The sequence below is a fragment of the Prunus mume genome, linkage group LG5 (assembly GCF_029339155.1).
Source record: "Prunus mume cultivar Tortuosa linkage group LG5, ASM2933915v1, whole genome shotgun sequence".
Classification (NCBI taxonomy): Eukaryota; Viridiplantae; Streptophyta; class Magnoliopsida; order Rosales; family Rosaceae; genus Prunus; species Prunus mume.
This window is the reverse complement of record NC_142702.1, coordinates 24589675-24601063: the sequence shown is the minus strand read 5'-3', so window position 1 is coordinate 24601063 and position 11389 is coordinate 24589675. Positions and strand designations below refer to the sequence as shown.

Below are 11389 nucleotides of genomic sequence, written 5' to 3'. Positions count from 1 at the left end.
TATAAAAGTCATGAAGTATAATCATCATAAAGGCTAATGTGTTTCTCTAATTATATGTTCATTTCTTCTGTGCAAAAGTTTTTCTTTTCGCTTGGTGTGGAAGGTTTCCATGTGCAAAAGGTACAAAGGTGGCAAAAGCTCTCTTATATGGTTCTCGTTTCATCAGAGTCGGTTGCACTAATTCTTGAGTGAATCAAGAGAAAAAGAGTATTTCATATAAAATGGTTAAAGATTTCTTTCAATATTTTGATGTTTTACTATTTCTTTTATTGATTTGTTCAACCTCCAAGCCAAGAATTGGCAATGCTCTCTTGATGTTAAATCATCTCTACATTGAATTGCACAGAATCTCAAATCAATACGTCGCATAAAAAGTTGAAATCTTATGTTCTGTTCTCTGTCCCTCAATATATTGTGTATTTAAAAAATATATATTTATTATTGCCTTCACAATTTTCATTCATAATCATTGTAAAGGGTTTGAAAGCCACAAAATCCATGCACTGGATGATCTCCATTTGTAAGGAGTTTCAGAATCTGGCCTCTTCCTAACTCCATTGATTAAGTGGTAATTATTTATCATCTTAAATTACTTTGTTTTGAACTAGTAAAAAAATTGTTTCTACTTCCATTAGAATTGTGAAATATGGGGGGCTTGTCACGAAAAATTATATTGATTGTGGTTTTCAACAATTTTCAAGTATAGTTGGTTGGAATTTTCTTCGAGGCCATCAAAAAACCTTATCATTGTTGATATGTTTACAGAATTTGCGTTTCGAAGTATGACAGTAACAAGAGATAGCTTCATGCTTGGTATAATTTCTTGATATGACCCCAATCTCATGCTTGAAGCCCCACATTGGCAATGTAAGAGAAATCTGGTTTGCCATGCACAGATAACTTGAAATGACGAATAAAACAAAACATATCAAGCACATATGCACAGATACTAGCTATATGAGAAATTTTCTTTTGTCAGATGGACTAAAAATATGAGATGCTTGTGTTATTAAGCAAAGAATATAGACCATTCATTAAGTTTCTAACTGTTAATGTGGTTTTAACAGTTTGAAACCATAGCCATGCAGCACTAATCCTCACAAAAGAACATCATGCAATACTCCAAATTAGGGATATGGAGGGTCATATTTCCCAAACATTAATTATTTCTTTATCAAAAAACCTGAAACTGGTGTCTCATGCATAAACAGATGAAAAAACAAGTAGAAGCCGCCAAGGCTCATTGCACTACATGATTTCTATAACATAATTCAGCCACCAAGAGCAAAACTTCTGAGAACTCAGCATCAAATGATCATAAATTCTTAAAAGCTGATTCCTGAGTTGCTTTCTGTGGAGTCAGTCTTGCTAGCAAAGCCTTGTTATGGCAATGATCAGGGTCGACGAAGTAAAAGTTTCCATTGGCCTTAAAAGTCACAAAAGGCCTATTGGTTTCTGCTGGCCGGATATCAGAAAACTTAATGGTCCTTGGAATGTATGTTGCAAGCCATGACAACATTTCCACCTCAAAACTGTCTGAACCAGGCTTCCATCTCAGCTTGTGGATGTATGGGGTCACGAACCAGTGAAGGGCAGCTGTGGTAGAAGCACTCAAGAATATCACTGAAGATGCCACAGCACCTTTCAAGATCACATTCATACCCGGAGATGTCATAAAGGTTATCACCGGGCCTAAAGAGACAGAAAGGCAGCAGGTTGAAAGCGAGAGAAGTTTCACTTTCTTGATAGTAGATGAGATCGGACCATAGTAGACAACCCCAGAGTCTTTCCATCTTCCCCAACTTCGCCGCCTCTACGTGGTCCAATGCTGATTTTCCCATCATCCTCTTTTGTTGTGGCATGAGAAGCCCATCTTTTCTGGGAAGCATTGATATCAAAGCCAGAGTTGAAACAGGGTTTGGTGTTCAGGCCAAGTGCCAAGGCTCCAGACCTACAAGGTTGATAACCTGAACCAATAATAGTAACAAATGTAGGTATAAGAAGTAGACGGAAAATGGAATTTCGGATAGCAAAAGAATTCAGAACAAAAAAAGTTGAAAAAACAAGAAGAGGGGGCTATAGAAAAAAAATAGGAAAGGGCAGAGAGAGTGGGATTTACAGGTAGACACAAGTTAAGGACAATGCAAATTACTGAAAAAAGACATTGGAATCTCATGGGTTGAACAGTAGGCTAGCAAAAACAGATGCTACAATTTTGGCATATCAAATATAATTTCAAAATGCGACAACGAATGCACATAAGCTTCAATCAAAAGAAAAGAGAGTAGATTAATAACTATGATCATAACATGAAACCGAAAACTAAACTAAGTCGTTGCTACACTAGGAGAAAAAGTTAGGAGACTGAAGATTGTTTCTAGAGCATCATTTACAGTTACCATATCCAAAACAGTGTGTTAGCAGTTATACACTACAAAACAGTTAATTATGCTCGGAAGAGCAAAATTTGATTCTTGGCCTCTAGCCCAAGAAAATTGTCCAATTGCCAGAAAACAATATCGTTTAAGGGAAAAAAAGACATTCTTAATTGATTTTGGAAAAAGGGTTTCCAAGAACAATAGTGAAGCACCATTTGAGTGCAAAGAAAGATGTTTTTCTATCAACAAGTTTACAACAGCTACAGGGTTGAGGCAAGGCTGAAGGAGACCAAAGGCACATCCTTTTTGCCAAACCGAGTTTGCCTAAACCAGAAGCTAAGCCAAAAGTGCCAAATTATTCACCGAAGTAGAAGATCCAGAATATGGTCTCTGTGCAAACCGTTATTGAAATGAAAATAAAGAAATTGGGTAAATTGAGCTTCTTGTTGTAACACTTGTGAATTGGTCAATTCGATTCTTAATATTTTACAATCATTTCGACAATTTTGGAATGAAAAATGAAAACCAGGGGTAGACAGATAGAGAGATCTTAAACCCTAAACCCCAATAGATAGAGAAATTAAGCCAACATATAAGGAAGGAATGAAGAAGAACCTGAAAGGAAGTTTGAGGATGCGAGCTGCTTGGACTGTGATCGCAGTAAGTGAAAGAGTGCCGCCCTCGTCATTTTTGCTCCACTTCTCCACTCTAATTCTCAGCTGCACACAAAAACCAATTTTCAGGGTTTAACATTGATTCCTCAAATTTCGACCCATAAAAAAATTAAAAAAATTGATTCCTCAAAAAAAATTAAAAATTAAAAAACCCTCCATACAAATACATATATAGTTAATAAAGTTAGCCAATAGAACAACAGCGGGCATTTGGTCTAGTGGTATGATTCTCGCTTAGGGTGCGAGAGGTCCCGAGTTCAATTCTCGGAATGCCCCATGTCTTTTTTTTTTTTTGGTTTGGTTTCTAGGCTCAGGTTTCGTTTTCTTCACGCACCCACCATTTTGTTCTAGTGTTTCTAGATGAACCCCTCCTCAGCTCCATTCATCCCATCTCTTTGTTTAACCTTTTTCTACTTTGACTGCTCTTCCAAATGCAGACTTCCAGTTGGTCTTGTTTTTTCAATCAATTTTCTACTACCTCTTCCTAGTTCATCCAGAAGCTTCACAATTTTAAAACCATCAACAACAACGCCACAACGCCACGTTGCCACCACCCCCCTCCATTTCTAGAAGGAAGGCCCACTTTCTCACTCCATCCATGATCCATCCATATATATATATATAACCTCTGTCCCAATTATCAAACACCAACAGCAGTAAGCAACGAGCATCAATTTCATCCCAACCCAAATCATCAAAATGGAAAACTTCTCTGATTTTGAACAACAACAACAACAACAAGAAGGGGTTGAAGAAGATGCACTCTCCCTTTGTGATCTATTACTCGATGATGATGGTGATGAATCAGTAGAAACCCCAAAAGCCTCTCCTTCTTCTGACCCAGCAGACTTCTTTGAATTCTGCGTCGACCCAATCTGTGGGTATCTCCCCATGGACGTCGTTTTCTGCGGAAAGTCCATACTTTGCTCAAAACCCATCACCCTTCCAACCCCAGAGCCTCAAATCAAGAACCCTTTTTTCTCCAGATCCGAGTCTCTCAGATTCTCACAGGCCTCTGCCTCTCCAGCTCGTTCGGATCCGGTACCGGCAACCGGGAAATGCCGGTCGCCATCGAGCAATTCGCGGAAGCACAAGGTGTTGATAGGGTTGGTGAAGTACCAGCCGGAGATGGACTTGAGTGAGATAAGGAAGCGGCAGAGTCGGCGCGCTCCGGCGCCCATGTTCCCGGTGATAAACGGTGGGGAGCAATCGGCTGTAGTCGGTGGAAAGAGTGGGTCCGGGAAAGGGCACTGGGGTCTGATGAGGCAGCTGAGGTGTCCATCCCACCTGTTGAGCGCGTTGGCCAAGGCGACTCTTGGGTGTGTGCCACGTGTCACTGTGTGAGATTTAGGTCTTATTTGGGCGGCTGATAATTAAATTTGTTTATTGGTTTTGGTTCCTAGCTTGAAGCTTCGTCATGTACATAACAAATTTTATCAATCTACATATTTTTTGGGTTCTATTCTATTAGTAATTATTTTGTGTGAATTAGTTCCATGGTTAGTGGTTAAACCTTTTGTAAAACTGCCCCGAAATCAATCTATAAGTTGATAAGAAAAAACAATAACATAAAGAAAGTGGAAGAAGCCTAACACAATGGTCACTTCAGTTAATTACGTCGTTTAGTCACTGAGTTTATCTTAAAAGTTATGTTTTTATCTTAAGGATCATTCGTTAAAAAAAAAAAAAAATCAATCAAACTTGAAACTCTCATCTTAAAATTGTGGTTACATATATAAATAAAAACACAATTTTCAGTAAATACACAAATGATTATCAAATTGCTAAACAACATTCAACTGGACTGATTTTTCTCACTATAATTCATGAATGAATCTTAAAGGTATGAGTCAAGAACACATATGATCTTTGGTGAATATGCAACAAGGGAAGTGAAGGCAAGTGAAGGCGATCACCCCCACTGCCCTTGTTATTAGACATAAAATTACTCGTTATTTGCCAACGAGATCTAGCCTAGAAGAAGATAACCTTGATTTGCATATCGTAGATCTTAAGTTCGAATACCCACGACACTTTGGTAGTAGTGTGTGTGTGTGTATGTGTGAAATCCTCTCTTCCTATAGCTTGTACTATGTTTTAAAGAATTACTCAATATTTCTATAATGTTTTCTTTAAGTATGATTACCGTGATGAAATGATTGGAAAGGGCAGTGATGAAATGATTGGAAAGGGCAATGAGCACAAGAAATTAGGCAAGGTGATGTTTCCTTCATTGGTAAAAAAATGTCCTTTTGCCAAACTTCCCATTTGGATCATTAAACAAGATTGATCCTTATTTTATGGCCAATCTTTATTCTCCTCCTAATGATGGAGAGCTTTGATAGATGTTTTAATTGGAGTTCGTAGTCATGTGACAAATTGAATAGAAAATATCGTCTAATAAATTGTAACATGTTATAAAAGTTAATTCTTGGGTCTTTTTCTCTTGGCTGTGAAATGGGTTTTTTCATTCATTTTTTTGTTGGTCATTGTCTTTTGGATGTATTGGTTGAGTTAATTCTGGTTATGTTAGTGAATCTTGGGTAGGCTATGTTTTGAGGGATATTTGACTTGGTTTGCTGATGTACGAGTGTTCTGTTCTTCATGGTGGTGATTGGTGGTTTGTCCATCTACAGTCATGGAGTTTCTCTTTGTTGGTGGCGGCTTAAAGTTTCCCTTTGGTTGTGGCGGCTAGGTTTCCGGTGTTTTATTTTATGCCGAATGTGAGCGTAATGCCTCATTGTGGGCTATATGCCTTTACATGGGCTAAATGCCTTTATGTGGGCTTTTGCCGTTTTAGTTTTTTTACTCGGAACATGATCTTCATGCTATACTGTGATGGTTTTAGCTAGATTTGTTCATATTTGTTTCTTGTTAGTTTTTTAGTCAGTATTTTTGCCCGACTTTGTTTGTATTGTTTTCTGTCCTTTTGAGAGATTGCAATGAAGGAGAACTTCGACCAAAAAACAAATTTGTTATAAAAGTTAAATTATAATTGGAAATTTGTAACTCATGTCACATTTTAACTCGAATATATATAATGCATAGGACATTTCATCCTTATCCCACCAAAAATTAAAAACCTATAGGTGTAACTTTGAAGAGCATAAATTTCCCACAACAAACCAAAAAAAAATTGCAATCCATTCCGCAAATGAAATTACAATTCCACGTTATCTTATTTATTTATTGGTAAAAAGGAAAAAAGATTCTAGCTGACTCAGGTGCACTCTTCTAGTAGCTCCTATTCACTTTGTCAGCTATATTTGTATTTGATTTTCCCTCCTTCCAGAAGCCTTAGCCCCACCCACGCAAACTTTTCCTCCCTCTCTCTCTCTCACAGTCACTCACTTCTAGAAATCCTCAGCTAATTAAGTAATTAATTATGCTAATTACCTTGCTTAAGGAACCACCCTCCTCTCTTTCTTCCTCTCACTAATTTTCAACATCCTCCTCCTCCAAACACCAATCAACCATATATAAAACCCACTTCCTCATCCTCTTTCTCACACCACCTCATTCATTTCTTCTCTCCCTTAAGAAAAAAAATGGACGACATAAAAAACAACGCAGTCCCACAAATGGACGACACTGACGACACCCTCTCCTTCTGCGACTTCTCCCTCAACAACGACGACTACGACAACTACTCGCCGTCTCCCAGCCAATACCCGGACACCCCGGAAAGCTTCTTCGAGTTCCTCGTCGACCCGGATTTCGAACCTGACTCTTCCGCAGTGGGCCCCACGCTCGACGCTATCGTCTTCTGCGGCAAAACGATCGCCTACGATGCCCCCCAAAACCCAAAGCAGCCTAAATTGGTCCAGAGGGACCCACGAAACGGCCTCTTCCTCTTCAAAACCAACTCCTTCAAGAGGTCCCACAGCTTCCGATCGGCCCTCGATCTGGCCATATCCTCGCCGTTCAAGCCCAGCTCACCGGCCACCGGGAGCTGCCGGTACCAGAGCAGCAGGTCCCGCAAGCATAAGATGGTTCTGATCGGGTCGCTGGTCAAGCCCCAGCCCAAAATGGAGCTCCGTGATATCAAGAGGAGGCAGAGCCGGCGGGTCCCGAAGCCGATGTTCCCGGTCGCTAATGGAACCGAACTGGTTGCCGCTGCACCCGCCGATGGCGGTGGGGCCCACCACAAGGGCCTGCTTCGGCCTCTCAGGTGCAGGGCCCACCTCGTGAGTGCGTTGGTTAAGGCGTCGTTTGGTTGCATTCCGTCACCAAAGCCCGTGTAAAAAACACCATTCCCGCGCGTGGACTTAGTCCTTCATTTCACACTTGGAGGATTTTTCCGTTTATTCATTTTGTGTACTTTTTTCTTGCTATTTTTATTTTTTTACAATGATATTTTTGCTTGGTGATGTATAGACTAAGTTTTTATTTATTTATATATAAAAAAATAAACAAATAGGAATGATAATTTCCTTGGTCACGTATGGTCTAAGCTTAAATAGTCAGAATTGGTGTGTCTATCTAATTATATAATCTTTTTTGAGGGTCTATCTAATTTTCTTTTTGGCCGTTGAGTTGTCGGATCTAGTTCAAACGTTGAAATTACAATTTTTTTTCAAAATGTGAGGCCATCTACCTTCTACAATAGTAGTAGAATGAGGGTGTATCATGTTGATTTCAATAGTATTTTTTACACACAAATGAAGTTAAGATGAGCATGACAAACACTAAGTTAGCAAGTTTTTTTTAAAATTATAAAAAATGCGATATAATTTTATTAGATAAATAGGAATAATAGTACAAATGATATAGACTGTAAAGAGAGCCATCCCAATAACAATATGGCAGACATGGGTAAAACTTTCCCAGTGACCTAAGTCAGCTAAAAAGTTGAAACGATTTAGAAAGAATCACTCTCGAAAATAACTTTTCTATAATCTCTCTCAATCGCCATAATTTCCCTAAATCTAATCCAATGACATTAAGGACAAAAGCTAGCCGCTAAACATCAAGACTCTCATAAAGATACTAAGAACACCGAGCAAATTCAACCAAGTTTATGGAATCATAAGAGAAAAACACAAAACTTATAGAGGTTTTGGACTTTATTGAACAACTAAAACAATGCCAGCAAAAGGAAAACTAACCGCATGACATAGAGAGTGTCACTTAGTTACTCTATCGTCTCAACGCACCAATGAGCAGTGAATCTACCATAAAGTCCAGAAAGAATAGATCGACATAAGTCCACCAAAAGCTGAAAACACTGAAGATCCGACGGGATCCAAGGAAATCCCCCTCAATCTAAAGCGACTCTCTCACTCTCTCTCTCTTTGCGTCGGATCTTTGGAAAAAAAAACCCCAGATCTAAAGCGTTTTCTCTCTCCTTCTCTTCTCAGCACACTAATTATCAAGTTATAGGCAAAATAGTATCACATTACCGGCAGTTTAATCAGTTAAATATATTTCATTATTAAGTGGATTAAAACAATGAAAATAAAGCAATTGTATTTTTAATCAATAAGGTGCAGATTTTAATTTCGGAAGTTCTTAGAAAAAAAGAGTAGTGCTACTAAAAACATTACTATAGGTGTTACTTTCTTGTTTTGCATACATATATATCTTTCAGAGCAAACTTGACCATCAATGATCTTGCATTCTATTTGAGAGGGTACAACATGAACTTCCACCAATTATTATTAATGAAATTCAATTTGATTTGTTATACCTCTTCACAAAATCAAAACTGCAAAATTCATTCTCTTCAAAATGAACAAGAAAGATAGAAGACTTAGTTTTTTTTTTGTGCCCCCTCAGTTCTCGACCCTGAGCCAGGGCTGGTGGATAGCTTCGCTTCGCAGCCGAGGAGGGAGGAGGAAGAGAAGGTAGACGAAGTAGCCATGAGGGAGAGAATACACATCACAAGCCCTTAAGTTGGAAGGAATAAGATTCCTTAGTAAAGAAGAAAACTAAATAAACATGTATTAAGTGGTAATTAAGGAATCCTAATTAGGTTAGGGTTTTATCACCTCCTTAGATATATATATACCTAGACTCTCTCCCTCCCCAAACCCAATTTCAGCTGTGTCTTCGTCTCTGCAGCAAAGTCTTCTTTTCCTACGTATTGGTTCGTGTTTTCAACTTTTCACGGTTTAAGAAATTATACTAATTTGGTGGCAAAACATCACCGTCATATCAGTCTTTTGCAAATTGCAACGGATAGATCAAATGGAGACAGATGCCATTGACTCAGTCTTTGCAAAATTGGATCAAATGGAGGTTGACAATGACATACATACTGAAAGTTCCGTCAATTCTCCAAACAATTATGCAAAACCAGAGTCTTTCAAGCATCGGGTTGATAACATTTCCGTAAAAGTTGAAAAGGTAATCGAAAGTTCTCTCCTTTTGTTTGATTCTGATCATGGCAGATACACGCATTAACATGTTACATAATTTCACACTACCAATGTAAAATTTGTCAGCTTTTTATTTCATGCTGATTATCAGTTTAAAGATGCTTATGTGATCGTATTTTTTGGGTTTAACTTAAATTGGTAGTTGTTTGAAGGTCCATACATCTATAACATTATTATAATTTTATATTATTGTTCTTGGTATCACATTTTTCTGCTGGATTTCGCAGCTTCGGCAAAGAGTCGATGCGATAGAGCTGTCGAGTACGGCTGAAAGTAGCTCAGCTGTGAAGCACAAAGAGAAAAATATCCAAAGTATTTTGAAGAAGCAGCAGCTGGATATCCAAATTATTAAGAAGAAGCAGCAGCAGGATGCTTGGGAAGCAGCTGCTGAGAAGAGAATGCAAGGACTTATGCGCCTCTTTGGCTCAATATTTCGTGAGGTAAGTTCATGGCTCCCCTTGTGTGTGTTTATGTGGAGTTTCTGATGTATATGTACTTTGGCTATCAGATTAGAAAACATCAGTACGCATGGGTCTTTGCTTGCCGTGTAGATGCAGAACGTCTTGGTTTACATGACTATTACAAGGTAAAGTTTATTACGTCTTCTTCAACTCTATATTCTGGCTGGTATTCTAAGTATTAATTCGTGTTCTTCTGCGAAAAGATGTTTATGATGTTTTCATTGATGATCCAATGACTCTTATTCAATGGAATTTTTTTTCTCTCCCCAGTTGAAAGTTTCCAATGTGTTTGGCAATTTTAGTTACCATCTAGGAGAGAAGAGAAAATACATGAAAGAAAAGATGAAGCTTAGTGTTGCTTATTTCTTATTTGGATAGAGAGGAAAGAAACAGAGAGAAAATCTTTGAGTAAGCACATTCTCTGAATATCACAATTGTACTATCTCCACTTCTGGAGAGAAAGTGAGGCTTCAAAGTTTTCTTCTCTTAGATAATCCAAATGAGAAAAATTTCAAAAGTTACTCTAGCTATCTTTTCTCAATCCAAACACACTTCTCTTCCATATATGTGTACAAAAATAATCTGTTACGCATTATGTTCTAGGTTATTGAGAAGCCAATGGATTTCGGAACAATTGATAATCGAATGAAAGCCAACGGATATAAAAACGTTCGGGAGATGTGTGCAGATATGAGGCTCGTTTTCGAAAACGCGATGAAATATAATGATGAGAGACATGATGTTCATGTTATAGCCAAAACTTTGCGGGAGAAATTTGAGGAGAAGTGGCTGGAGCTTCTTCCTGAAGTTGTTATTGAAGAGGTACATATATTCCAACATGATGTGCTCTTTCTTGAATTGATATAGTCTATAGGATTTGAGGTTCAGTAATGTTGTTTGTTTGGTTTGGTATATAGAGATAAATTAAAGCATCTTGTTTAACTATTTCTTCTCTGATTTATAACTTCACTTGCAGGAAAGATGGCTAGGACTGGGGGACGCATGCAGCAGCAATGTGAAAATGTAGCTTGCTGAAGAGTTTTTTAAAATAATTTATTTTTCTTGGGCTTTTATATTCTTTTCTACAATTATTTTTTTCCCGGTGAAGTATTTTTTTTTTTAACGAAGTTAATAAGAAGGTTATGCAACGCGAGAACTTCGTCACACTAAACTTATTATTATTATTATTTATGTTTTATAATCAAAGTGTGTATGGACATTAAGCTTAAATAGTCAACATTGGTGTGTCTATCTAATTATTTTATCTTTTTTGGGTCTATCTAATTTTCCTTTTGGCTGTTAAGTTGTCTAATCTAATATTCAAATGTTGAGATTATAATTATCTCAAAATGTGTAGCATGTCGATTTGGATATAATTTTTCACATACAATTGGAGTTAAGATGAGCATGATAAACACACTAAATAGCAAGTTACAGGTACAGCAGCAACACATTACCTGAAGTTTAATCTATTAAATATATTCAATTATTATATG

General features: G+C 37.8%; 3 protein-coding genes and 1 non-coding gene across 4 annotated transcripts; 3 read left to right on the top strand and 1 right to left on the bottom strand.

The window, feature by feature from the left end:
- Nucleotides 1-1148: 1148 nt before the first annotated feature.
- On the bottom strand, nt 1149-3152 carry LOC103332397 (uncharacterized). The gene is given in 3 exon segments (XM_008235134.2): nt 1149-1791; nt 1794-1967; nt 2994-3152. Coding segments are annotated over 3 exon segments (723 nt in total). The 5' UTR covers nt 3067-3152; the 3' UTR covers nt 1149-1315.
- A 104-nt stretch (nt 3153-3256) lies between these two features.
- TRNAP-AGG (transfer RNA proline (anticodon AGG)) lies at nt 3257-3328 on the top strand. Its single transcript has one exon. It is a non-coding gene; the product is annotated as a tRNA-Pro (tRNA).
- A 3153-nt stretch (nt 3329-6481) lies between these two features.
- On the top strand, nt 6482-7493 carry LOC103332395 (uncharacterized). The gene has a single exon (XM_008235132.2). It carries the CDS (start codon nt 6601-6603, stop codon nt 7294-7296), a length of 696 nt encoding a protein of 231 aa, XP_008233354.2. The 5' UTR covers nt 6482-6600; the 3' UTR covers nt 7297-7493.
- A 1616-nt stretch (nt 7494-9109) lies between these two features.
- LOC103332496 (transcription factor GTE1-like) lies at nt 9110-11042 on the top strand. The gene is made up of 5 exons (XM_089052964.1): nt 9110-9400; nt 9660-9872; nt 9941-10018; nt 10497-10715; nt 10870-11042. The coding sequence occupies exons 1-5, from the start codon at nt 9242-9244 to the stop codon at nt 10918-10920; spliced, it is 720 nt and encodes a 239-aa protein (XP_088909090.1). The 5' UTR covers nt 9110-9241; the 3' UTR covers nt 10921-11042.
- The last annotated feature ends 347 nt before the right edge of the window (nt 11043-11389 follow it).